The sequence below is a fragment of the Podarcis vaucheri genome, assembly GCF_965113315.1.
Source record: "Podarcis vaucheri genome assembly, chromosome: 18".
In the NCBI taxonomy this organism is placed as follows: Eukaryota; Metazoa; Chordata; class Lepidosauria; order Squamata; family Lacertidae; genus Podarcis; species Podarcis vaucheri.
In genome coordinates this window covers 8,075,745-8,100,656 of record NC_138756.1, presented here as the reverse complement: position 1 = coordinate 8,100,656, position 24,912 = coordinate 8,075,745, and the positions used below count along the sequence as shown (strand labels likewise).

At 48.2% G+C, this 24,912-nt stretch overlaps 1 protein-coding gene across 1 annotated transcript; it reads right to left on the bottom strand.

Annotated features, from left to right (window-relative positions):
- Nucleotides 1–1,218: 1,218 nt before the first annotated feature.
- Nucleotides 1,219–24,588, bottom strand: LOC309522952 (acidic leucine-rich nuclear phosphoprotein 32 family member D-like). The gene is made up of 7 exons (XM_082206711.1): nucleotides 24,418–24,588; nucleotides 10,084–10,233; nucleotides 8,859–8,981; nucleotides 7,593–7,788; nucleotides 6,333–6,448; nucleotides 4,798–4,834; nucleotides 1,219–3,260 (listed from the first exon to the last, which is right to left on the bottom strand). Exons 1-7 carry the CDS (start codon nucleotides 24,469–24,471, stop codon nucleotides 3,169–3,171), a joined length of 768 nt encoding a protein of 255 aa, XP_082062837.1. The 5' UTR covers nucleotides 24,472–24,588; the 3' UTR covers nucleotides 1,219–3,168.
- Between the last annotated feature and the right edge of the window lie 324 nt (nucleotides 24,589–24,912).

Genomic DNA, 24,912 nt, shown 5'->3' with positions numbered 1-24,912 from the left:
AGTCTGACCAAACTGTGGGAGGCAGTGGAAGACAGGAGTGCCTGGCGTGCTCTGGTCCAGGGGGTCACGAAGAGGCGGAGGTGACTAAACGACAACAACAAGGTGCTACTGGAAGGAATTTTTTAAAATTTTGTTTCGACTACGGCAGACCAACACGGCTACCTACCTGTAACTATCATCACCAAAGAATGGCCAGGCTGTCCAGGTAAACCCATTAACAGGTTTCCTGCCAGACAGAATTCTGCTGTAGACTGCCCCTTCTGTGATGCATGTATGATGTTTTGGGGGGTGGTCTTGAGCTACAGGGTGGCAGTTTCAAAAGTCTATATAAGAGCTTGCGCACCAATGTTCTGGGTTCCTCTCCTCCCTGTTGCCTGGGAGTTGAGCACCCTGCTACAGCAGTTTAATAAAGATCATGCCAACTAGCTGTCTTGCTTCTTAATATTCTCTGGTCCCATCATCCCTAGCTAGCATGACCGGTGGTCAGGGATGATGGAAATTGTAGTCCAAAAACAGAGACTCGGGTTGGCGAAACCCCGGTCCCAAGGGTTAGTGATTCTTTTCGGGTGGAAAATTATTTCCAGCTGACCAAAGTCAGCTTTTTTACTGCAGTGGTAACTTGGTTCTCAAACGCCTTGGAACTCAAACAATTTGGAACCCAAGCACTGCAAACCCGGAAGTTGGTGTTCCGGTTTGCGGACATTTTTCGGAAAGCTGAACGTGCTCCATTTTGAGTGTTACACTTCTGTTTTGATTGTTTCACCGAGGTCTGTCTGGTTTTGCCATTTATTTTGCGTGTTTTTTGTGGCTCTTTTTGTTTTGTTTTTGGGACTGTGTGGAAGCCAGTTCAGCTACTGATTGATTGATTGTGTGACTGCAGTTTATTGCTTTCATTTTAGGGATCAATGGTCTCGTTAGATAGGAAAATTCATGCTCAATTGCTGTTTTAGGGGTTGTTTTTAAAAGTCTGGAACGGATTAATCCGTTCTGCATTACTTTCTATGGGAAAGCGCACCTTGGTTTTAGAACGCTTTGGTTTTGGAACGGACCTCAGGACGGATTCAAGTTTGAGAACCACTGCATTCCTTTCGAACTCGCGCCTGTCTGGCTGCCCGCCAAGCGTCCATTTCAAATGGAAGCAGTAGTTTTGTTTTGCGAAATAAAATTCTTCCCGCGAGACACCAAAGAACGGATGCAGATCTCATAACGTCGCAAAGGTTGGTTTTTAAAAACTGAAGTCTTTTATTAAAAGTCGTATTCAAATTTCTCTTAACAAAAAGGAGATATATTAAAAAAGGACCGGAAAACCCCAGAAAGAACAAAACAAAACAAAAAAAAACCGCACGCACAAAAAAAAGGAGAAGGGAATCTTCATTTCTGGGTTTAGCTTTTGACCACATCATAAGGCCTGCTTTGGAACTAGGGCTAGTATCTTAAAACTCTGAAAAACCATGTTCTGTTGTGAAGTGGGGGCAGGCAGGCTATCCCACGGAAGATGGAAACACAACTCTTTATTTGTGGTGGTGGTGGTGGTTTTTTGGTGGGAGCAGAAAAGAAGGTGGTGTTACCCTGGGACAAGATACTGAACCCCAGAATCTACAGCAATCCAGCTATTCCTCCCCCCCTCCCCACCAAGCAAAGATCTGGGATTCAGTAGGAAAGAACCTATCTCTCTCCCCCTCCCAATCTTGTAGGATTTTTATCGCCAACCCCATTCCTAGGCCCCAGCGCCGTGCCCAGATGTGCAGCCGTCATCGTCTCCCCAACCCCGAAGGAGGGACCCCTGAGACCGTCCCCCACCCAACTTGTCGCATGCTGCCGCAATTCCCTCCAAGAGAGACAAAAAAAGAAAAGAAAAGAGTTTCTGGGCTGCAACTAGGCTCGACAATGAAATATCGCCATCTGCGGACACAGAATTTAAGGAAAGGCTTTTGTGTTTGTGTACGCGCCAACTCCATTACCCCCAAACGAAACATTATTCCGCAGCACAATTTCGCTCTTCGTTCATTCTTGTCCTCTCCCTCCCCTTATTGTCATGTTTTTTTGTGCTGCCCTTCCAAGTTAGAAGCCTCAGGTGGAATTTCCAAAACCGGGAAGGGAAGGAGAAAACAATATAAAAATAAACACAGGAGTCGGGAAGACGGCGACTCTGTTTTTCTTCTAAAGCACTTGCCTTGTTAAGGATAAAGCAAGTTAAGGAGGGGGGGTTGTGATTCAAGCCCCCACTGGGTGGGGGGGGGAGGCGAGCTCTGAAATAATACGCCAGCCCTCCATCGGGGAGCAGGAACCCCCTCAAATTAAATTGGAAATCTGAGCAAATAATAAGGAATTCTCCCTGCAGGTCTTAGGTAACTCAAGTCAACCCAACTGGGGAAAGAATATCAGAACAGTTTGGGGGGGGGGTTACAGGGACACACCACATCCAAAAAAAGCCCCCCCCCCAAGAAAAAGTGTTGGGCCAACGACCCGCAGATCAGCTGGCTGCAATTCAGGGCTTTAAAAAAAGAGGCTTTTTTCTCAAAAAAGAAGAGTTAGAAAAATGGAACGGCATCCAGAGTGGTCTGGGAATCTGCCATGACAGCTGGAGAATTCGTCGCCGTCGTCATCACTGCACCCCGATTCCAAAACCGCCACCTGCAGGGGGGGGTGTCCCCCACCCAGCCCTGCCCCCTAGTGGCAGAGCAGAGAACTTGTGGGTTTTTTTTGGGGGGGGAGCAAGTGGTGTGGAAGAAGGGCGAAAATGAGCTTGTCCGACGCACCATCTGATTCGCAAAGCCTTTGGTCACAAAATACCCCAAAACAGGAGAGGAGTTGAAGGGGCTGGGGTATTTGGGGAGGGTGGTGGAGGAGAAAAACTGTGCGCATTTTCTGTGGGGGGGGGGAGAGAGAAAGCCACCCGACAACGTCTCCTGAAACACCTCAACTGTATTCTACATTTTAAAAAAATATACTGTGGATGTCGCAGCGATACAAAGGGGTTGGTGAGCCGGGAAGCAACTGTGGGGGGGCCGGGGGTCAGAGTGCGGGTGGGTGGGGGGCCCACAGGGGCGGGAGAGGAAGGGGAGTGAAGAATTTTTTTGTCACAGTCTCACTTGCGGAACAGCAGGGGCCAGGAAAGTCACAGTCCGTAAAAAAACGGATCGTCTGGCTATGAGGAAGGGGAGCCGGTCAGTCGTCTTCGTCGTCGTCATCATCTTCGTCGGGGTCATCTTCCCCTTCGTCCTCAATCTCTCGTTTCCGCTTCTCGCCCTGAGGCAGATCTTTTTGGGGGGGTGGGGGAGAGAGAAAAAACACACATATTTAAAAACAAACAGCAATGTCCACCCCTGGCAAAATTATTTCTTTGTTCTGTACTTGTAAGAACAAGGATGGGGCTAAACACTGGAACTCACTGCCTATCGAAATCAAGCAAGGAACTGCTGAAAATGTTCTAGACAAGCCAGCATGACGAAGCCACTTCCGGCGAAACCAGAGCAGTGCACGGAAACGCCGTTTACCTTCCCGCCGGAGCGGTACCTACCGTATTTTTCGCTCCATTGGACGCACTGGACCATAGGAGGGGGAGAACAGGGAAATTTTTCTTCTTCTTGTTCTCCCCCTCTAAAACAAGGTGCGTTCAAGGTACATTCACCAGAGCTTGTGGGGCTGGCGGTGGGGGGAAGCGCTGCCTCAAGGATCCCTGAAGCCTTTGGAGCGCAGCGCCCCGCTGCCCTACAGAGGTTTGCGCGCAGCCGTCCCCAAACTAGAGCAGCGAGATGGAGCCCTCTGTCTTGCTGTTCTGGCTTGGGAACAGCCTTGCTAGCTTCTGCAGGACAGCGGGGTGAAGGCACCGTCCCCAAGCTAGAGCAGCGAGACGGAGCGCTCCACAGTGCTCCGTCTTCCTGTTCTGGCTTTGGGCTTAGCGGCGCAGCCTGCATTCGCTTTATAGGACGCACACACATTTCCCCTTAATTTTTGGAGGGGGAAATGTGCGTCCTATAGAACGAAAAATACGGTATTTATCTACTTGCACTTTTGACGTGCTTTCGAACTGCTAGGTTGGCAGGAGCAGGGACCGAGCAACGGGAGCTCGCCCCGTCACTGCGGGGATTCGAACCGCCAACCTTCTGATCGGCAAGCCCTAGGCTCAGTGGTTTAACCCACAGTGCCACCCGCGTCCCCCTTGTTAGGTATGCTAGTGCAATTTGTGATACAGACAGGAGGCTGGGAGGTTTGCTCAGAGCTACAGGACTATTCAAACTGAGGACCTGGGATTTAAAAGCCCATGCCTAACCAGCCCTCAGATTATATTTTTTAAAAAGTTCATTTTTATTAAACTTTCTGTTTTACCATTTAGACTGATATTTTAAGGTTGTTTAAATGAATAATAGCTTCCCTTCTCTTTCCATGGCTCATTCTGCACATCCTGCGAATTTTACACAAATTATACCATTCGGTATTCCCTCAAAACTTATTGACACTGTTGAATTTATCTTAACGCTGCCCACGTTTTCAAGTGTACACAATTCCCCCCCCCGTATATTCCATAAACCATTTCTTCTCTAAACGTACATTCTTCTTGTTCTCTTATTCAATATTAGGTCCGCCAGCTGCGCATATTCCACCAGTTTAAGTTTCCATTCCTCTTTAGTTGGGACCTTGCTTGTTTTCCATTTTGGGCTAACATAACACAGGCCGCAGTAGTAGCAAACGTAAATAACCTAAATAGCCCTTGGATTAACTATCCTTTGGGAGGAAAAGGCTTGCCACCTCTCCGCCATCCCTCAGAGACCGGAGCGCTGATTTAAAAAGGCTCACCTTCGTCTTCGTCGTCATCCTCGCCTTCCTCTTCCTCCTGAAGTCAAGAGAGAAGAAACTTTTACCTCGACCCAAGAAGGGGACACAGCCCGCAGCTTGCACAGATTTAACCTGTGCGTGTTTAGCTATTATTCATTCAATTTATAAACCTCCCGCCATCGAAAGATCACAGGGCAGCGTGCAACATTAAAAGCACATTACGGAACATCAATAATGGTTAAATAAAAACATGAAGGAGGATACAGACAGGAAGGCAAAAGAATAATCGTTAATAACACTCCTCTGTCCCACACGTTCACAGGCCACAGTTTATTTCATGCAGGCATGTCCAAAGTCTTGTTTCGGGGGACTAATCCAGCCTGCCGGTCGATTTAATCCAGCCCCCGATTTAATCCGGCCCTCTTTGAAAAAAGTTTGGGCAAAGAGGTAAAGAGGAATGTTTTTCGCCTGGCGCCTAAAGACATGAAATGATGGCGCCACCAGTGGCAGTTAAAAAAAAGAACAAAATTCAAAGAGGGTGCCCAGGAAATCTGTTTCCATCCACCCCCCAAATCCCACCCACCGCAGACCCCATGAGACTTTTAATCTCAGGGTTGTGGGTTTCGAAGTCCCAACGTTGGGTGAAAGACGCAAAGACCCTCGCAGTCAGTTCCAACTCTAAAAGCAGACGATTACAGCTTTGCGCAACGTCCCCGAAGCATAGCCCCAGTGCCAAGTTGAGAGTCGCCTGTATCTAACACCCCCCCAACCCTAGATTTTGGGGATAGGCGCTGTATCGCAGCGACAGAGAAGAGCACTGTCTTTGAAGCGCTGGCGAGCCGCTGTGGCTAAAATCGAGCTAGGTAAAGGGACCCCTGACCATTAGGTCCAGCCGTGGCCGACTCTGGGGTTGCGGCGCTCATCTCGCTTTACTGGCCAAGGGAGCCGGCGTACAGCTTCCGGGTCATGTGACCAGCAGGACTAAGCTGCTTCTGGCAAACCAGAGCAGCACACGGAAACGGCGTTTACCTTCCCACCGGAGCGGTACCTATTTATCTACTTGCACCTTGACGTGCTTTCGAACTGCTAGGTTGGCAGGAGCAGGGACTGAGCAACGGGAGCTCACCCCGTCATTGCGGGGATTCGAACTGCTGACCTTCTGATCGGCAAGTCCTCGGCTCTGTGGTTTAACCCACAGCGCCACCCGTGTCCCTTTTGGAGCTAGAGGTCCCCTATTTGAAACTAGCTCTTTAACCACAACAATGAGGACCAGAATCTTGCGTCCCCCTTTAGAATATGGTAAGAGCATGCATTTGATCTCAGCCTCTCCTGGGTACCTGTACAGAGGAAAAGAATATTATTGTGATTATTTAAATGGCCTAGCTTTGTGCAAGGCAGTTTTCCAGTCTGAAGGATCAGCTATCTGCAAAACAAATCTCTTTCCTCTCTCTCTGAGGGTGAGATGCTGTTACTGAACAGAGCACCCTTTGTTCTAACCGCTCTGGGAAACGCGAAGTTAAAAGCAGGGGGGAAGGAAAGCCCCCTTGCAAACTTACTTCATCATCAACCCCGTCCTCCTCCTCTTCCCCATCCAGATCTTCTTCATCCTCCTCGTCGTCGACTGCATCCTCGTCGAGGTCTTCTTCGTCTTCTTCCTCTTCCTCTTCACCTTCTGGGAAAGGGGAAGAAACGGAAGAAAAAAATACATATATTCCAGGTTTGAGGGAGAGGAAGGATTTTTCCCACCACAGCACGTAAAAAACGACAACGACCCCGATTTGCGTGAAGCTATTCTCCCAGGGATAATCGATTCAGAAGTTCCCAAAAAGGCAATTATAAGCAGTTTATTAAAGCAGCTGGGATTCTCCTTGCACAAAAACAGGAGGAGGAAGTTGTTCCCACCGAGTAAAAGCAATGGGGGTGATGCAGAAATGGCAAAGGGCTCTGGAAAAAACACAGCACCGCAAAAGGAAAGACTTCATTACAAAGTGGGTTTGGGTTTGTTTTTGACATAACCAAAAATTGCATTTCTGTTTCTCAAATGTAATGCATTTTAAGTTTTGCTGTTAAGGCCAATTGACCAGGCAGAGGGCCTTCTCGGTGGTGGCGCCCGCCCTGTGGAACGCCCTCCCATCAGATGTCAAGGAAATAAACAACTATCTGACTTTTAGAAGACATCTGACACCTGTTCTGGGCCCTCCAGATGTTTTGGGACTACAATTCCGATCAACCCCGACCAATGGTCCTGTTAGCTACGAATGATGGGAGTTGTAGTCCCAAAACATCTGGGGGCAGAGTTTAGGGATACCTGGTATAAGGGATGGAAGTTAAAGGGACCCCTGACCATTAGGTCCAGTCATGACCGACTCTGGGGTTGCGGCGCTCATCTCGCTTTACTGGCCGAGGGAGCCGGCGTACAGCTTCCGGGTCATGTGGCCGGCATGACTAAGCCGCTTCTGGCGAACCAGAGCAGTGCACAGAAACGCCGTTTACCTTCCCGCCGAAGCGGTACCTATTTATCTACTTGCACTTTGAGGTGCTTTCGAACTGCTAGGTTGGCAGGAGCAGGGACCGAGCAACGGGAGCTCACCCCGTCATTGCGGGGATTCGAACCGCCGACCTTCTGATCGGCAAGTCCTAGGCTCTGTGGTTTAACCCACAGCGCCACCCGTGTCCAGTTAGGGTGCAGCAAATGGGGAAGAAATAAAAAAAGCATCAGGGCCAGGAAGTTGGCGAAAGGAAAGGAAAAATCCACGATGCATTGGAGCGTACGGCATGCGTTCGATTTCCAAAAACTCAAAAGCCCTGAGTCTCACCTTCCCCGTTCTCGTCGTACTCGTCGTCCAGCCCGTCCACTTCCGGGTCGGAGTCAGGCGCCTCTTTGTCGTTCGTGTCAAAGCCGTCGAGGTAAGTGAGTTGCGGGAGAAGGGTGAAGATGCTCTCCCTGTAGCTGATGAGCGTCGTCACTTCGCAGTTGAAGAGGTCCAAACTTCGTAGGTGAGACAGCTTTTTCTGTGGAGATTTTGGAGGTGAACCAGGCGAACGATAATCACATGACCCCCCCCCTGCAAATCAGAGCCGGGAGCTGCAGTCAGCATGGAATGCTGCAGCAAAATTGCTCACCGTCGACAGGTTTGTTACTGCGACAAATTTAAAGTGTGTATAAACCATATTTTGCAAGCCACCACCTTCAGATTAGCAATGGTATGTAAAATTAATTAAAAAAATTAAATGTTTTTTTTTTGCAGCAGGGGGGAAAAAAAAACACCCGCTGGAAATGTAAAGAAATAGAAGGTACCTTTTATCATATGTGGCGGATGTGTAAGGTGGTGAAAGCTTTCTGGGAAATGATATATAATGAATCGGAAAAAATGTTTTAAATAACTTGTGTTTTTTTAAAACGCAGAAGCTTTTAACATGTGCCATTAAGGTAAGACGGGGAATATGCAGAAGAAATGATTCTGAGGAGATATGGAAGGTGTTTGTTGAATTTGTACTGTTAAAATGGAAAGGGGTCAAACCATCACAAGAGGTGTTGAAATTTGGGGAGGCTGGCTAGTTACAATGGAATGGTCTCGGTAGTGGGGAGCGCATTTCTATTCATGATTTTTACTTTGTCAAAATAAAATATAATAAATGATTTTCTAAAACCTTGTTTTTGCCTAGGCAAGGCCACTCATACGTCTAATTCTGGCACATTATGCCCATTGGTTTCAATGAGTCTACTCCGAGAAACAGGGCCCAATTGGCTACAACCCCAAGACCCTGACCAATCCCACTGCCAATTCAAGGTTTTGAGGCCTCGCGTTCCCACCAAACCACAACCGTGCAGTTCTTGGCAAACCATGAGGACTATGTACTTGACTTTGGGTTACAAAGCAAAGCAGCAGCAGCAGCAGCTGAATTCTGGCAGGAGGGAGAATAAAAGCACCTTAGAATTTGAGGATGAAAAAAGGGGTGCACCCCCTAGGAAGAAAAGGAGAGAGGCGACTTCACCAAAAGAGGAACACACAAATATATATAGACAGATAGATAGATAGATATAGTTTCCTCCAGCCCTTTGAGAGAAGCGTTTTACTCACCAGTGGCTCCAAAGTGTTTATATCCTTGATTTTGTTTCCGCTAAGATTCAAGTGCGTCAAGTTTGGAGTTTTCTCAGCAAGGACTTCCAAGCCGCCGGAAATCCTATTGTCGCTCAGCTCCAGCTACGGAGGGGGAAAACAGAAAAGCTTCAGGCTTCGCAGTTTATTTCTTGGGGGTCAAATCCTTAAAAAATCTCAACAACAACAGCTCGGCCCTCACGCATCTTCACTTCATCAAACCTGGCCCTCTCTGAAAAAGCTTGGGCACACCTGTTGTATATGGAAGATGGCAGTGAAGGTCCTGTGTGAGTGTCTGTAGGCGGTTGGAGGATGGATGGTGGCTAATGGATTGAGGTTGAATCCTGATGAGACAGAAGGACTGTTTTTGGGGGACAGGGGGCGGGCTGGTGTGGAGGACTCCCTGGTCCTGAATGGGGTAACTGTGCCCCTGAAGGACCAGGTGCATAGCTTGGGAGTCATTTTGGACTCACAGCTGTCCATGGAGGTGCAGGTCAATTCTGTATCCGGGGCAGCTGTCTACCAACTCCACCTGGTACACAGGATGAGACCCTATCTGCCTGCAGACTGTCTCGCCAGAGTGGTGCATGCTCTAGTTATCTCCCGCTTGGACTACTGCAATGCGCTCTACGTGGGGCTACCTTTGAAGGTGACCAGGAAACTACAGCTAATCCAGAATGCGGCAGCTAGACTGGGGACTGGGGGCGGCCGCCGAGACCACTAACACCGGTCTTGAAATATCTACATTGACTCCCAGTACGTTTCCAAGCACAATTCAAAGTGCTGGTGCTGACCTTTAAAGCCCTAAATGCCTCGGCCCAGTATACCTGAAGGAGCGTCTCCACCCCCATCATTCTGCCCGGATGCTGAGGTCCAGCGCCGAGGGCCTTCTGGCGGTTCCCTCGTTGCGAGAAGCAAAGCTACAGGGAACCAGGCAGAGGGCCTTCTCGGTGGTGGCGCCCGCCCTGTGGAACGCCCTCCCAGCAGATGTCAAAGCGATAAACAACTACCTGACATTCAGAAGACATCTTAAGGCAGCCCTGTTCAGGGAAGTTTTTAATGTATGATATTTTAGTGTTTTTTGGTTTCTATGGAAGCCGCCCAGAGTGGCTGGGGAAACCCAGCCAGATGGGCGGGGTACAAATAATAAATTATTATTATTCCTGGAAGGATCCCTTTAGCTTTACGCCAACGTCTTGTTGCTTACCTTGCGCAGTTTATTGAGTTTTGGAAGGTTGGCGACGGAGAGGAGGTTCACGTTGATCATACTGAGGAATTCGAGGTTTTCAAAGTCAGAGGAGAGTCCTCCGATCTTGCCGTCGTCGGAGCGGCAGTTGTCCAGAACTAACTCCTTCACCTGGGGAATTGTGGTAGAATTGCAAAATGATTTGAATTGTGCAGGATGTTTATGTTATCCAGATTTAATAGGTTTCCCTCGAACGATAGTGAGTGGAAGATATTTAGCTCTCCCGGAATCAGAGCGTCTCTGCAAATGTAGTAAACAGGAACCTGATACTTTGGAGCATATTTTGTTTTCTTGTGATTTTGGCATTTACGCCAGAAGACAATTATTAGAGGCCTTACAACTCAATAGGCTGATGTCTAACACTATCCACGGTTCAGGAGCTGCTTTCGGACAGGAATGATCAAATTACTTTAATAGTGGCTGAATTTATGAGTGCTGTCCATGTAGAAAGACTAAAGAGATTTAGCAGTTGTATTGTATTATTTATGCAAATTGATCTTCTCTGGAGTTAAAGATCTGACTGGGCCAAACCTCGTTATGTTGAGCTTGTACTTTGCACAATTTGTATACAGTGTCTGTTTGATAATGTGTGGTTTGCTATGCCTAATAAAGGATATTTGAGAACCGCAAAATGATAAAAGGATTTCTGGGAAATGATATACAGTCATACCTCGGGTTACGAACACTGCGGGTTGTGCGTTTTCAGGTTGCGGACCCTGCCGAACCTGGAAGTACTGGAATGGGTCGCTTCCGGGTTTCGGCACTTGCGCATGCACGCAAAATGACATTGTGCGCATGCGCAGAAGCGCCGGATCACGTCCCGTGCATACGCAGACATGGTGCTTCAGGTTGCGAAGGAGCCTCCGATACAGATCACGTTCACAACCTGAGGTATGACTGTACAGTGGTACCTTGGTTCTTAAACGCCTTGGTACTCAAACAACATGGAAACCTGGAAGTTAAGTGTTCCGGTTTGCGAACATTTTTTGGAAGCCAAACGTGCCCCGTTTTGAGCGTTACGCTGAGGTGTGTCTGTTTTCGCTATTTATTTCGCGGTTTTGTGGCTCATTTTTGTGTGTGCGACTGTGTGGAACCCATCTGATGGATTGTGTGACTGCAGTACAGTGGTACCTCAGGTTACATATGCTTCAGGTTACAGACTCCGCTAACCCAGAAATATTACCTCGGGTTAAGAACTTTGCTTCAGGATGAGAACAGAAATCGTGCGGCGGCAGCAAGAGGAGGCCCCATTAGCTAAAGTGGTACACCTCAGGTTAAGAACAGTTTTAGGTTAAGAACGGACCTCCAGAACGAATCAAGTTCTTAACCCGAGGTACCACTGTACAGTGGTGCCCCGCAAGACGAATGCCTCGCAAGACGGAAAACCCGCTAGACGAAAGGGTTTTCCGTTTTTGAGCTGCTTCGCAAGATGATTTTCCCTATGGGCTTGCTTTGCAAGACGAAATGTCTTGCAAGTGTTCCGATTTTTTTTCACTCCCCCCCTTTTCTAATCCGCTAAGCCTTTAATAGCCGCTAAACCGCTAATCGGGTTGCTTCGCAAGACGAAAAAACCGCTAGACGAAGAGGCTCGTGGAACGGATTAATTTCGTCTTGCGAGGCACCACTGTACATTGTTTATTGCTTTCATTTTACGGATCAATGGAAAGGCAAGATTTTATGGATCAATGGAAAGACAAGATACCAATGGAAAACGGACTGGCAGATGAAATTATTGTGACTATGCAGAGATTGCAAGACCGACCAGGAAAATCTGAAACCAGGAGGACCAAAACTTCAACAGAGAATGAGACAAATACAGATTGTATCTAAAAGAACACTGTTAAACACTTGAACTCTTTTGGGCAGGCTTTAAATAACTCTTACGACGTTACGAAGACTTTGGATATAATGGAGGACTGTTCCTTGAATGAACTTAAAATATGCACTTGACAAAAAGGTTTTTTTTAAAGAACCCACGGATGGGATGTGGGAAGCCCCTAAGATTCGGAAGAATCTTGTTTTTAATTTTAACAACTGTAAGAACTTTATGTGTGTGAATGAACTTGTAAAACCAAATAAAACTTTTATTTAAACAAGGTAAAGAAAGGAAGAAGGAAGCCAACCTCTCCCATTATTTTTTTACAGAAAGACACATTATTGCTGGTATAATCTCAATATTTACAACCAGATGAAGGTTTCAGTTTCAACTTTTCTGCTGTACTTTACTGGAAGGTGAAAAACAATCATTTCCTTAGTAATTTATTTAACTGAAACAGTAACATTATAGCATATGTATCCATGTTTGTTAAGTTATAGCACACATGAAAAACTGGGGAAAAAATCCTTATTTCCTGATGAATAGCCTTTGGAGTATAATGTAACTTATGAATAGTAACTTTGGAGTGTAATGTAACCTATCTTTAGGGGGGAGGAATTCCCCAAAAGCATTTTATTTTAAAAATCCGATTTAAATAAATAAAAATCCAATTTAAATGAAAAGAATCTGATTTTAAAAATAATAATTGATTTTTATCCACCCTGGGACAACTGCATAGTCCTGCATCGCAATGGCACAAGGTGCAATTTCTGAAACAGACCCAGGGCCTTGATCTCACCCCCAGCTCTTAAATCCATAAATTACAAGAAGTGGACCCAGTTCTCACGACACCTTCGCCACGCAAGATGGCTCAGGTCTTGGGCTTTTTCTACAGGAACAGTATACAGTGGTGCCCCGCAAGACGAATGCCTCGCAAGATGGAAAACCCACTAGACGACAGGGTTTTCCGTTTTGGAGGTGCTTCGCAAAACGAATTTCCTATGGGCTTGCTTCGCAAGACGAAAATGTCTTGCGAGTTCCTGCAGGTTTTTTTCCCTTCCCCCCCTTTTCTAAGCCGCTAAGCCGCTTATCAGCTGATCCGATCAGCAGATAAGCCGCTAAAAGCCGCTAATAGCGCTAATCCATCAATGGGCTTGCTTCACAAGACAAAAAAACCGCTAGACGAAGAGAATCACAGAACGGATTCTTTTCATCTTGTGAGGCACCACTGTATATATGGCCTTTCGAAAGGCAAGATTTGCTTTGCCTCCGGTTTTCTTATCTGTAATTACGAGGGTAAATGGGACAGACCACCTCATAGGACAGTCGTTAATAAATAATAATAATAATAATAATAATAATAATAATAATAATAATAATAAATTTTATTTATATCCCGCCCTCCCCAGCCGAAGCCGGGCTCAGGGCGGCTAACAACAATCAAATAATCCAACATTCTAAAAGCATTTCATTCTAAAATTAATTAAAATCAAATTGATGGCAACCGTTAAGCAAAATTCTGTGCAGATTGCTAGAGGAGGGAGTCAGGCTGTTAAGAGTCATAGATAAAATGCTCACCAAGAAAAAAAGATTTTGGGCGTTTGAAAAGAGCAGCATCGGCAAATGAAACAGGCCTTTGTGCTAAAGATCAGGAGCTGGAGGACTCTGTACCAAACATGTCCGTCCGTCCATCCCCAAAAAAGAGACATTTGCCAACCTCTCCAGAAAAAAGTTTTTCATTAAGTCAGGAATATTTTCAGCCAAGCTCACAGAGCCGCCTGGTGGCTGCGAGCCGCAAAAGGACTCCGGCAACGTAGTTACGGAAGCAACAGCCATTTCCCAATGCAAGGAATAAGGACTATTTTTTTTTTAAAGGGCTTTAAAAATCCTCCCGGAAAACACACAAGGGTTCTAAGCCCCCCCCCCAGCCCCCGTTTTTAAGCTGATTATCAAACACTGCAGAGGGAGTTTATCTCCTGATGCACAGGCCTTGGAATAGTTTTAATTGGAGTTTGAACAAATGCACAATTAACTGTGCTCAAGTGTCAGAAACTCAAGATATCTGTAGGCCAAACGGCACCTTAAAGCTAGGCTGCAGGTCCCCACCATGGCATTCTCTTTCTCAATGAAATTTATTATTATTCATTTCCTTTCTATGCTGTTTTGTATTTTAAAGCCGGGGGGGGGGGAATATATCTCAAATCAGTTTGCAGCACATGAAAACACCTAATACAGGGGTCAGCGAACTTTTTCAGCAGGGGGCCGGTCCACTGTCCCTCAGACCTTGTGGGGGTCAGGACTATATTTAGAATCATAGAATCCTAGAGTTGGAAGAGACCCCAAGGGCCATCGAGTCCAACCCCCTGCCAAGCAGGAAACACCATCAGAGCACTCCTGACATATGGTTGTCAAGCCTCTGCTTAAAGACCTCCAAAGTAGGAGACTCCACCACACTCCTTGGCAGCAAATTCCACTGTCAAACAGCTCTTACTGTCAGGAAGTTCTTCCTAATGTTTAGGTGGAATCTTCTTTCTTGTAGTTTGGATCCATTGCTCTGTGTCCGCTTCTCTGGAGCAGCAGAAAACAACCTTTCTCCCTCCTCTATGTGACATCCTTTTATATATTTGAACATGGCTATCATATCACCCCTTAACCTCCTCTTCTCCAGGCTAAACATGCCCAGCTCCCTTAGCCGTTCCTCATAAGGCATCGTTTCCAGGCCTTTGACCATTTTGGTTGCCCTCCTCTGGACACGTTCCAGTTTGTCAGTGTCCTTCTTGAACTGTGGTGCCCAGAACTGGACACAGTACTCCAGGTGAGGTCTGACCAGAGCAGAATACAGTGGCACTATGACTTCCCTTGATCTAGATGCTATGCTCCTATTGATGCAGCCCAGAATTGCATTGGCTTTTTTAGCTGTCGCGTCACACTGTTGGCTCATGTCAAGTTTGGGGGGGTGGGATGAATGAATTCCTGTGCCCCACAAATAACCCAGAGATGCATTTTAAATAAAAGGACACATTCTACTCATGTGAAAACACGCTGATTCCCGGACTGTACGTGGGCCGGATTTAGAAGGTGATTGGGCCAGATCCTGCCCCCGGGCCTTAGTTTGCCTTCCCACGATCTAATACAGGCTTCCTCAACCTCAGCCCTCCAGATGTTTTTGGTCAGGGATGATGGGAATTGTAGTCTCAAAACATCTGGAGGGCTGAGGAAGCCTGATCTAATTTAACCAAAGAAAGAAAGAAAACTCAAGCCTCCGTGAAAATATTTCAGATCTAAGGGACATTTTTACTTTTCCCATATTGATTGACCCACTTAATTTATAGGAAAACTGAAGCAGCAACAGGCAACATGTGGCTAATAATGTTCTAACAACTTAATTTTTCCCTGCTCCTGCCCACCTAGCAGTTCGAAAGCACACCAGTGCAAATAGATAAATAGGTACCACTCCGGCGGGAAGGTAAACGGCGTTTCCGTGGTCTGCTCTGGTTCACCAGAAGCGGCTTAGTCCTGCTGGCCACATGACCCGGAAACTGTACGCCGGCTCCCTCAGCAAATAAAGCGAGAAGTGCGCCGCAACCCCAGAGTCGGTCACAACTAGACCTAATGGTCAGGGGTCCCTTTACCTTTACCTTAGGCAACCTAAGGCCCGTGGGCCGGATGCATCCCAATCGCCTTCTCAATCTGGCCTGACAGTCTGGGAATCAGCGTGTTTTTACATGAGCAGAATGTGTGCTTTTATTTAATATGCACCTCTGGGTTATTTGTGGGGCACAGGAATTTGTTCATTTCCCTCCCCCAAAAAATACAGTCCGGCCCGTCACAAGGTCTGAGGGACGGTGGACCGACCCACGACTGAAAAAGGTTGCTGAACCCTGGACCAACTTAAGAAAGCTTTTTCTGTCCTTACTGAAATCTGCTCCTACTCTCCTAAAGAAAGGCAACAAACGGTTCGCTGGGAAAACACTCACCCCCCTGGCATCTCTTTGCAGGTCAGCGAAGACAAGACCAGGCTATGCAGACAGACTCTGCGCAGCCAGATTTTGGCAGGAGGCACAAAGTTTCCGCAGCAGCAGCAGCCCCACAGCCTGGGTGAGTCAGCTGTACGGTATCACGGCTGAGTGACCTAATCCTGGCCGCCAGCAGCAAAGCCGCCGAACCGGCTGCGTTAGCAGACGGCGCGAGAAGCAGCCGCATTCTTTGCACTGCGAAAACCAAGCTGTTTTTTTTGCCTCCTCCTTCAAACCCAATGGAAGGTGCAGCCGTCCGGATACAACGAACCAAACGTCGAGATGGGGGAAAGGGAGGACTTGGGTTAAGGAAGCCAGCACCCTATTATGGCAACATCAACTTCGTTGGACTGGTCATGTTGTGTGGATGCCTGATTATTGTACAGTGGTGCCCCGCAAGACGAATGCCTCGCAAGGCGGAAAACTCGCTAGACGAAAGAGTTTTCCGTTTTGGAGGTGCTTCGCAAAACGAATTTCCTATGGGCTTGCTTCGCAAGACGACAATGTCTTGCGAGTTCCTGCGGGGTTTTTCTCTCCCCCCCCTTTTCTAAGCCGCTAAGCCGCTTATCAGCTGATCCGATCAGCAAATAAGCCGCTAAAAGCCGCTAAAAGCGCTAATCCGTCAATGGGCTTGCTTCGCAAGACGAAAAAAACGCTAGACGAAGAGAATCACAGAACGGATTCTTTTCATCTTGCGAGGCACCACTGTATTCCAAAGCAACTACAGTGGTGCCTCGGGTTACATACGCTTCAGGTTACAGACTCCATTAACCCAGAAATAGTACCTCAGGTTAAAAACTTTGCTTCAGAATGAGAACAGAAATAGTGCTCCAGCGGCGCGACAGCAGCAGGAGGCCCCATTAGCTAAAGTGGTATCTTAGGTTAAGAACAGTTTCAGGTTAAGAACGGACCTCCAGAATGAATTAAGTACTTAACCCGAGGTTCCACTATACTCTATTCTGAACTTAAAAATGGGAAGCGTGACGCTGGTGGTCAACAAAAGAGGTTCAAAGACTCTCTCAAGGCAAATCTTTAAAAATGTAGTATAAACAACAATTGGGAAACACTGGCCTGAGAGCGCTCCAGTTGGAGAACAGCCTTTGCCAAAGGTGTTGTGGGCTTTGAAGACACTCGAATTCAGGACGAATGGGAGAAATGTGCTAAGAGGAAGGCACGCTTGGCAAACCCTCACAGGGATCAACTCCTGCCCGGAAACCTGTGTCCCCCCTGTGGAAGGATGTGTGGATCCAGAATTGGCCTCCGCAGTCACTTACGGACTCACTGTTAAAACCGTGTTTATGGAAGACAATCTTACTCGGCTACAAGGGATTGCCAAAGAGAGAAGATGGTCGCTAACAGAAGCTTTGTAAGCCACAAGTCTTAGCACCCCTATATCATTTGCTTATGGCATTTCAGAGAATGATATACAGTGGTGCCTCGCAAGACAAAATTAATTCGTTCCGCAAGTTTTTTCTTCTTGCGAGTTTTGCGTCTTGCGAAGCACGGTTTCCCATAGGAATGCATTGAAAATCAATCAATGCGTTCCTATGGAGACCGTCCGGGGACAGAGGAGAAGTGCCGTGCACCTTCCCCTCTGTCCCCGGACCCGTTTTAAAGCAAGGAAAGGGGCAGCGGGGAGAATCGCTTCTCCCCGTTGCCGCCCCTTGGTTCAAAAGGGGTCCGGGGAGAGTGCGCGCGCCTTCCCCTCTGTCCCCGGAGATTGCGGGGCTGGCAACGGGGAGAAGCGATCTTCTCCCTGCCGCCCCTTGCTTCAAAAGAGGGGACAGCGGGGAAGACGCGCTGCGCTTCCCCGCTATCCCTGGAGCTTGCGGGGCAAGCTTCGTTTTGCGAAGCAAGCCCATAGGGAAATGCGTCTTGCGAAGCGGCTAAGAAAACAAAAAACCCCTTCGTCTAGCGAGTTTTTCGTCTTCCGAGGCGTTCGTCTTGCGGGGCACCACTGTAATTGTAAGGACCCCATAGGGTCATCTAGCTCAACCCCGCTGCAATGCAAGAATCCTGCACACAGCTGGAAGCACCAATGTTCTGGCTAACATCCAGGCACACAGACCCATTTTGCCACTAGAGAGATGGATTTGTGTGCCCTTTTATAGCCCCCCCACCCTGCAAACAGCTCATGGCTTCCAAATGGAGAAGTCTCTGCCCTCTAAAACAGACATGGCACAAGAGGAAAGAAGAACAGGAGGGAGGAAGAGAAAAGCAAGCACAAGCTCTTAACAGTTGCAGCTTTTGTCTAGGTTCTGGCTATCGTGGCATAAACATACCGTGGCATGTTTGAAAATTGATCCAAGGAAACTAACACCCCCGGAAGCTTTGATCAGGACCTAGATCCGTCCGGGGGGGGGGTCCCAAGAAGAGGGTGCTGAGCAACACCTCCCCTTTCAAGTGCACCCCTCCCCTGCCATTTACACAAATTTAAACCCAAAATCGGAATCCTCTCATTAAAAGAACAGAAGGAGTTAATTCATCCTTCCGTCACCAAAATCGCTTGCATTTTTAATGTTGCCCCCAAACTCCCACACCATCACCAAATTGTGCAGACGCTTCAGAGACTTTTCCTGCGCTAAATGTCCAGAGTCTGCAACAAGAGGACAGCAGAGATCAGGGAAGCGGCTGGGCTGATGGAGGAAGGTTTGGCCCAGAGCAGGGGTCTGCAACCTTTAAGACAAAAAGAGCCACTTGGACCCGTTTCCGAAGGGAAAAAAAAACCTGGGAGCCGCAAAACTTTGTTGTCACTTTTTTATTATTTCTTTGTTTGACCCCTCAGAATTACTCCTCCTCATAGAAATAAACGTTAAATTAACAAGTTACCTTTGTGTGTGTGTGTGTGTTCTTCACTCCCCTTCAAAACAGTGACCAGCGTACATGCCCCCTTTCAATGCAGTGACCAGCGTACATGCCCCTTACAATGTAGCGGGCGGGCGGGAAGGTGACGTCGGGACGGTGCATGACTAACGCACGCACCGCCCCCATGCGACGTCACAGCCAGTACAGCGCCCGCCATAGTGGGGAGTGTCGGGGCGCACAATGCGCCTCCTCCCCTCGCTAGTATCCGCCCCGGAACCGCGGCAAAGGTGTAAAAGAGCCACATGCGGCTCCGGAGCCGAGGGTTGCAGACCCCTGGCCCAGAGGTTTAAGGCTGCAAAGAGCTCCCTGTCTTGTTGGGGGGGGGTTGACGACAGCTATAACTCCTATCGGGATGCGGGTGGCGCTGCGGGTTAAACCACAGAGCCTAGGGCTTGCCGATCAGAAGGTTGGCGGTTTGAATCCCCGCAATGACGGGGTGAGCTCCCGTCGCTCGGTCCCTGCTCCTGTCCACCTAGCAGTTCGAAAGCACCTCAAAGTGCAAGTACAGTGGTACCTCGCAAGACGAAAAACGCGCAAGACGAAAGAGTTTTCCATTTTTTGAGTCGTTCCGCAAGACGAATTTCCCTATGGGCTTGCTTTGGCGAGTTTGTTTCCTTTTTCGTAAAGCCGCTAAGCCGTTAATAGCCGCTAACAGCCGTGCTTCGCAAGACGAAGAGACTCGTGGAACGGATTAATTTCGTCTTGCGAGGCACCACTGTAGATAAATACTTCCGGCGGGAAGGTAAATGGCGTTTCCGTGCGCTGCTCTGGTTTGCCAGAAGCGGCAGAGTCCTACTGGCCACATGACCCGGAAGCTGTACGCCGGCTCCCTCGGCCACTAAAGCGAGATGAGCGCCGCAACCCCAGAGTCGGCCACGACTGGACCTAATGGTCAGGGGTCCCTTTACCTTTACAACTCCTATCGGAAAGGGCCCCCTTCAGAGAAACGCAATTTTGTGCTCCAGGAAGACTTCGCCATCTCCCCCCCCCCAAACCAGGGTAGATAAAAAAATCAATGGTCTTTTGTTAAAAAATGAGGATTTGTTTCAAGTTTTTCATGTGTGCTAAAACTCAGTCTAAGGTGTGTGTTTTTTTTAAAAAAATAATTTAACCACATCAGTTAACAAACATGGATAGATATGCTATACAGTGGTACCTCGGGCTAAGAACTTAATTTGTTCTGGAGGTCCGTTCTTAACCTGAAACTGTTCTTAACCTGAAGCACCACTTTAGCTAATGAGGCCTCCTGCTGCCGCTGGAGCATGATTTCTGTTCTCATCCTGAAGCAAAGTTCTTAACCTGGGTTAGCAGAGTCTGTAACCTGAAGCGTCTGTAACCTGAGGAACCACTGTAATGTTATTGTTTCAGTTAAATAAATTGTTAAAATTCTTATTAAGGAAATGATTCATTTTTCTCCTTCCAATAAAGTACAGCATAAAAGTTGTCCAAATATAAACAGTTAACTTATTAAACCTCACCATAATTTCATAATTATCTGTCCATGTATTTCTAACGGTATAACCAAATGATTTAAATCAAGTCTTACTAACTAGTGATTTAAATAATTTTAATTAAATCCACCCTACTGCAAACTGCTCAACTGTACGTAGTTCCCATTCGCCGCTTTGCCACACTAGGGACTAGCGTCATGGGAAGGCGGAAGGCGGCCTGGAGCGCAGGACGAATTGTAAAAAGCAGATTGGTTTTGATTTCAATCAAATCAATTTAAATCGCTAGTCAGTAAGACTTGATTTAAATCACTTTCTTACAGAAAGACTCATTCTCATTGGTATTATCTTAATATTTACAACCAGATTTAAGGTTTCATTTTTGGAGAAAAAATTTTTCAGAGTCCTTTTTTAAACAGTTGTATCAAAAATTACCGATTTGGTTATACTATTAGGAATACATAATTACGAAATCATTGTAAAGTTTTGTAAGTTAACTGTTTATATTTGGAGAACTTTTCTGCTGTCCTTTAGTGGAAGGAGAAAAAAAATAACCATTTAAACAACTTATTTAACTAAAACAGTAACATTATAGTGTATGTATCCATGTTTGTTAACCGATGTGGTTAAACAATTAAAAACAGCAACAACTTAAGACTTGAGTTTTAGCACACATAAAAAACTTAAAACAAATCCTTATTTCCTGTTGAATAGCCTCTGGAGTATAATGTAACTTAAACAGAAAACTATCCTTAGAAACATTTTTCCTCCCAAAGCATTTTGTATTGTAAAAAATCCAGTTAAAATCAAAAACATCCAATTTTTTTATTATTATTTTTTAATCACTGGTTTTTATCCACCCTGGTATAAAGCAAAGCCTCAAAGGTTCAGGGGAGACAGCTTGACAAAGCTCCGGAACAGCATTTTCCAACTCGCATCATACTTAGCTAGTAGGAAACTAGTGGAAAATCTTTCTTTTTGCTCCTTTTCCCTTCCTGCTCTGCTCTGGTCCTTTGCATTTTGTGTGGGTTAAGGAGATGCAGGTGTTTGAAAGGAAGGGAAAGGAAGATCTCCCAGGATGGCAAAAGGCACAGGACCCCTGGACGGTTAAGTCCAGCCAAAGGCGACTATGGGGTTGCGGCGCTCATCTCGCTTTCAGGCCGAGGGAGCCGGCGTTGGTCCACAGACAGCTTTCCAGGTCATGTGGCCAGCAGGACTAAACCGCTTCTGGCGCAGTGGGACACCATGACGGAAACCAGAGCACATGGAAAACGCCGTTTACCTTCCTGCCGCAGTGGTACCTATTTATCTACTTGCACTGGTGTGCTTTCGAACTGCTAGGTTGGCAGGAGCTGGGACAGAGCAACGGGAGCTCACCCCGTCATTGCGGGGATTCGAACCGCCGACCTTCCGATCGGCAAGCCCAAGAGGCTCAGTGTTTTAGACCACAGCGCCACCCGCGTCCCAGGATGAGGCTAGGGGAAAAAGGGAAACCCTTAGGTGGAAGCTTCATAGTATAACAAGAGCTGGAAGGGATCCCAGAGGTCCTCAAGTTTCTAACACCAAATAGAGAGGCTGCCCCCATCACCCGGTCTCAACAATGTGATGAATACATAGGTTTCTCAGTGGCAGAACACCTGCTTGGAGTAAAGAAGACCCCCCAGTACACCTGCTAGGCATGCAGAAAGCTCTCAGCTGGAGAGCTGCTACCATCCAACGCAGACAATGACCTGACTCAAGTTTTACGTAGTTAAGCGTGGCTCTTTTTAATTTTTAAGGGAGGGTGTTTTCTACGTGAAACACGCTGAAATTATTCTTAAACACAGGTACAATGATCGCAAACTGTCCCTCCAAACAGGATTCTCGCCAGATGTGCCAGTTTATAGTCCCTCCCCCCCAAAGAACTACAATTCCCAGAGTTCCTTGCTGGGGGAGCCATGATACTGCCCGAGCTATCAGTAGTGGAGAAGGCAGTCCTGGCTCCTCCCTAATAGAGGCGGGGGTGGGGGGGCGCACGCCAAGGCTTAACCCCCACAATGGCAGCCACACACACAGGAAGCCCTGGCGCCTGGAAACCAAGCGAAGCAACAGCAGAGGACCAGTGTCCACACCTGGCAAGCGCCCCCCCCAATACACAAAACACCCCCCCAAAAAAATGTGGCTGATCCAAACTGCAGCCAAGCAACCCTCAGTAATATGGGTCAGTTTGGCTCCTGGGTGCAGCCAAAAGCTTTGCTCAAAAATGGACCAGAAAGACTACACACACACACACACACACACACACACACACACAGAGAGAGAGAGAGAGAGAGAGATTGTGTGTTTGTGTGTGTTCTTGCAAGACTTCTAACAGCAGTTTCAGAACCCCCCCCCCCGTCCAAGTCAGGGTCAAGGCTCTATCTCCCAGCTCCTGGGTGCAACCATAAATTCAATTGGTTCGTGTGTGTGTGTGTGTGTAGCACCGCCCTCTCCCCCCCCCCCCGCAACCCGCCTTTCATTCAGCCCAAGCCACGCTCCCCCCCTGCTGCTAGACCATCTTGGATGACCCTTTAAACCCCCACAAACCATAAAAGGGCCCCTTGGCCTCTCCATCCGCCTGCCTGACCCAGTCCCCATCCCTCCCCCCCCCCGCCTCCAAAAAAAGCTACACGTGGACGCGGCTCGGCGTGCATCCACTCCGCCCCCCCACCCCTTCCTTTCCCTTTCTGCTTCTCTCCCAAAACCAAGAGGGGGGGAAACTATTGAGATTTTAATCTCAACCCCCCTTTTTTTACAAAGCAGAGCCTTCTTTGGCGAGCCGCGCAGCCACCCAGCGCCAAAAAAACCCCTCCTTTCCTCTGCGCTCTCAAAAGCTCCACTGTGGTTTTTTCTCCTCCCACTCCCCGAGGTGGTGAAATGGGGGGGGGGTTAGGAGGAGGGAATTAAGCGGGTGGGAAACAAACTCTTCCCTCACTGATCCCCCGCCTCCCAGCACCAGGAGTTATATATATATATATATATATATATAATCGTCTGGGTGTTTTTTTTAGTAAACGCGTTTCCACGTGCGCAGCTGGCGGGGGGGGGGCGGGAAAGAGAAGAACTGTGCTTTTGGGAGGGCGCAAGGAAGCGGTTTATGGAGGGAGGGGGGAGTGCCTATGGGTAGGGAGGAAACTGCCGCCATCCTTCCTCCCCCCCTCCCCGCGACCCAAGATTGCATTAAAAAAACCCCACCATGTGCGCTCTAGTTACGCATCATTTATAGACCGGGTAAAACGAGCCCGGACTAACGAAGCCGGGGGAAATCACAATTCACAACTCTGACCCACGCTCCCGGGATGGAGGGGGGGCGGTCCAAGGCCTACAGGGCATTTCTTTCTCCCTTTGGGGTGGGGGTGGGGGGGTTATTCCGCTCCACCTTTCCGGAACACATTCAAATGCCTACTCTAACATTCCTGGGGTGGGAATAATTTTTAAGCCACCCCCCCCCGCGGCCACATAACTACCCCACTCACCGAGCTCTCTCTTTCTCTCCCCCCCGTCCCCGTAAAGAAACAAGCAATTCCTCCCCCCCCCCATTAAAAAAAACCCTCAACTAGGCGTGGGAAGTAGCCAAGTAGGCCTCGGTTCAAGCCCCCAAGCAAGCATTCAGAATGTAGGGGGAACCAGATTCCCCCCCCCCATACACACACACTTTACAAAACATATGGGTCAAGGGGCGGGACAGGAGCCCCCTCCCCCCAAAAAACAGATCCCAATTTGATTATTTTATTTTTAAACCCGCCTGTTCCAAGAACCCCCTAAAACTTATCCTGTGCGTAAAAACACACTTTTGGAGAGGCGAAAGGCAAAGCGGCGCATGTGTTGCTGTTGGGTTTTTTTGGGGGGGGTTCTTAAAAGGGGTCGCAAAAAAATAGGTCGAGCCCCCCCTTTTTTTCTCTCCAAGAGACAGGAATGTAAAGGATCGCGGAGGAAAGGGAGAAGGCGAGGAGAAATGAGAAGAAATGGGGAAAAGGACACTCCAAAAACTGCAGGGCGAGGATGGGTTTCCGTGCGCCCAGGAGCGCGGCGCGCGTCTCCAACATGTCGGCCGCGCACACGTGTGCGCGAAGCGGGCCGGAGGCGGGGGAAGGCAGCCGGGCCTGGGCCGGGGGATGGAGGGAAGGCTCACCTCGGCCGGCTTCTTGTTCCGCAGCTCCAGGTTAAGCCGTTTCTTCATCTCCATGGCGGCCGGGCGACGTCTCCGCGCGGCGGTGCGAGTCTCAGGCGAAGGGGAGCAGCAGCAGGCGGCCGCGCGGACGGGAGCAGCGAGCTGCGGGCTCCTCTCCGCCGCCGCTTATATAGCAGCCAGGCACCCCAGGCAACAAAAGGGAGGCGGGCGGGGTGGGGGGGGGGAGCCGACGGAGCCGGGAGAAGCGCCCCCTGGCGCCGGAGAATTGCCGCTGCGACGCGCCCGCCTCAGAGGAAGCCGCCGGGCAGCGTCCTCTGCTGGCCGCGCGGCGCCTTCGTTCGAGGGCGCGTTTTCCTTTCAACGGGAAAAGGAATGAACATAGTGGATTGGTCATGCGAATACTGCGAATAATAATGACCAGTGCTTTTTTTTTATAAAGGTGGGGGGACTCACCACGAAGTTTGTTTTGTTTTGTTTTGTTTTGTTTTGTTTTGT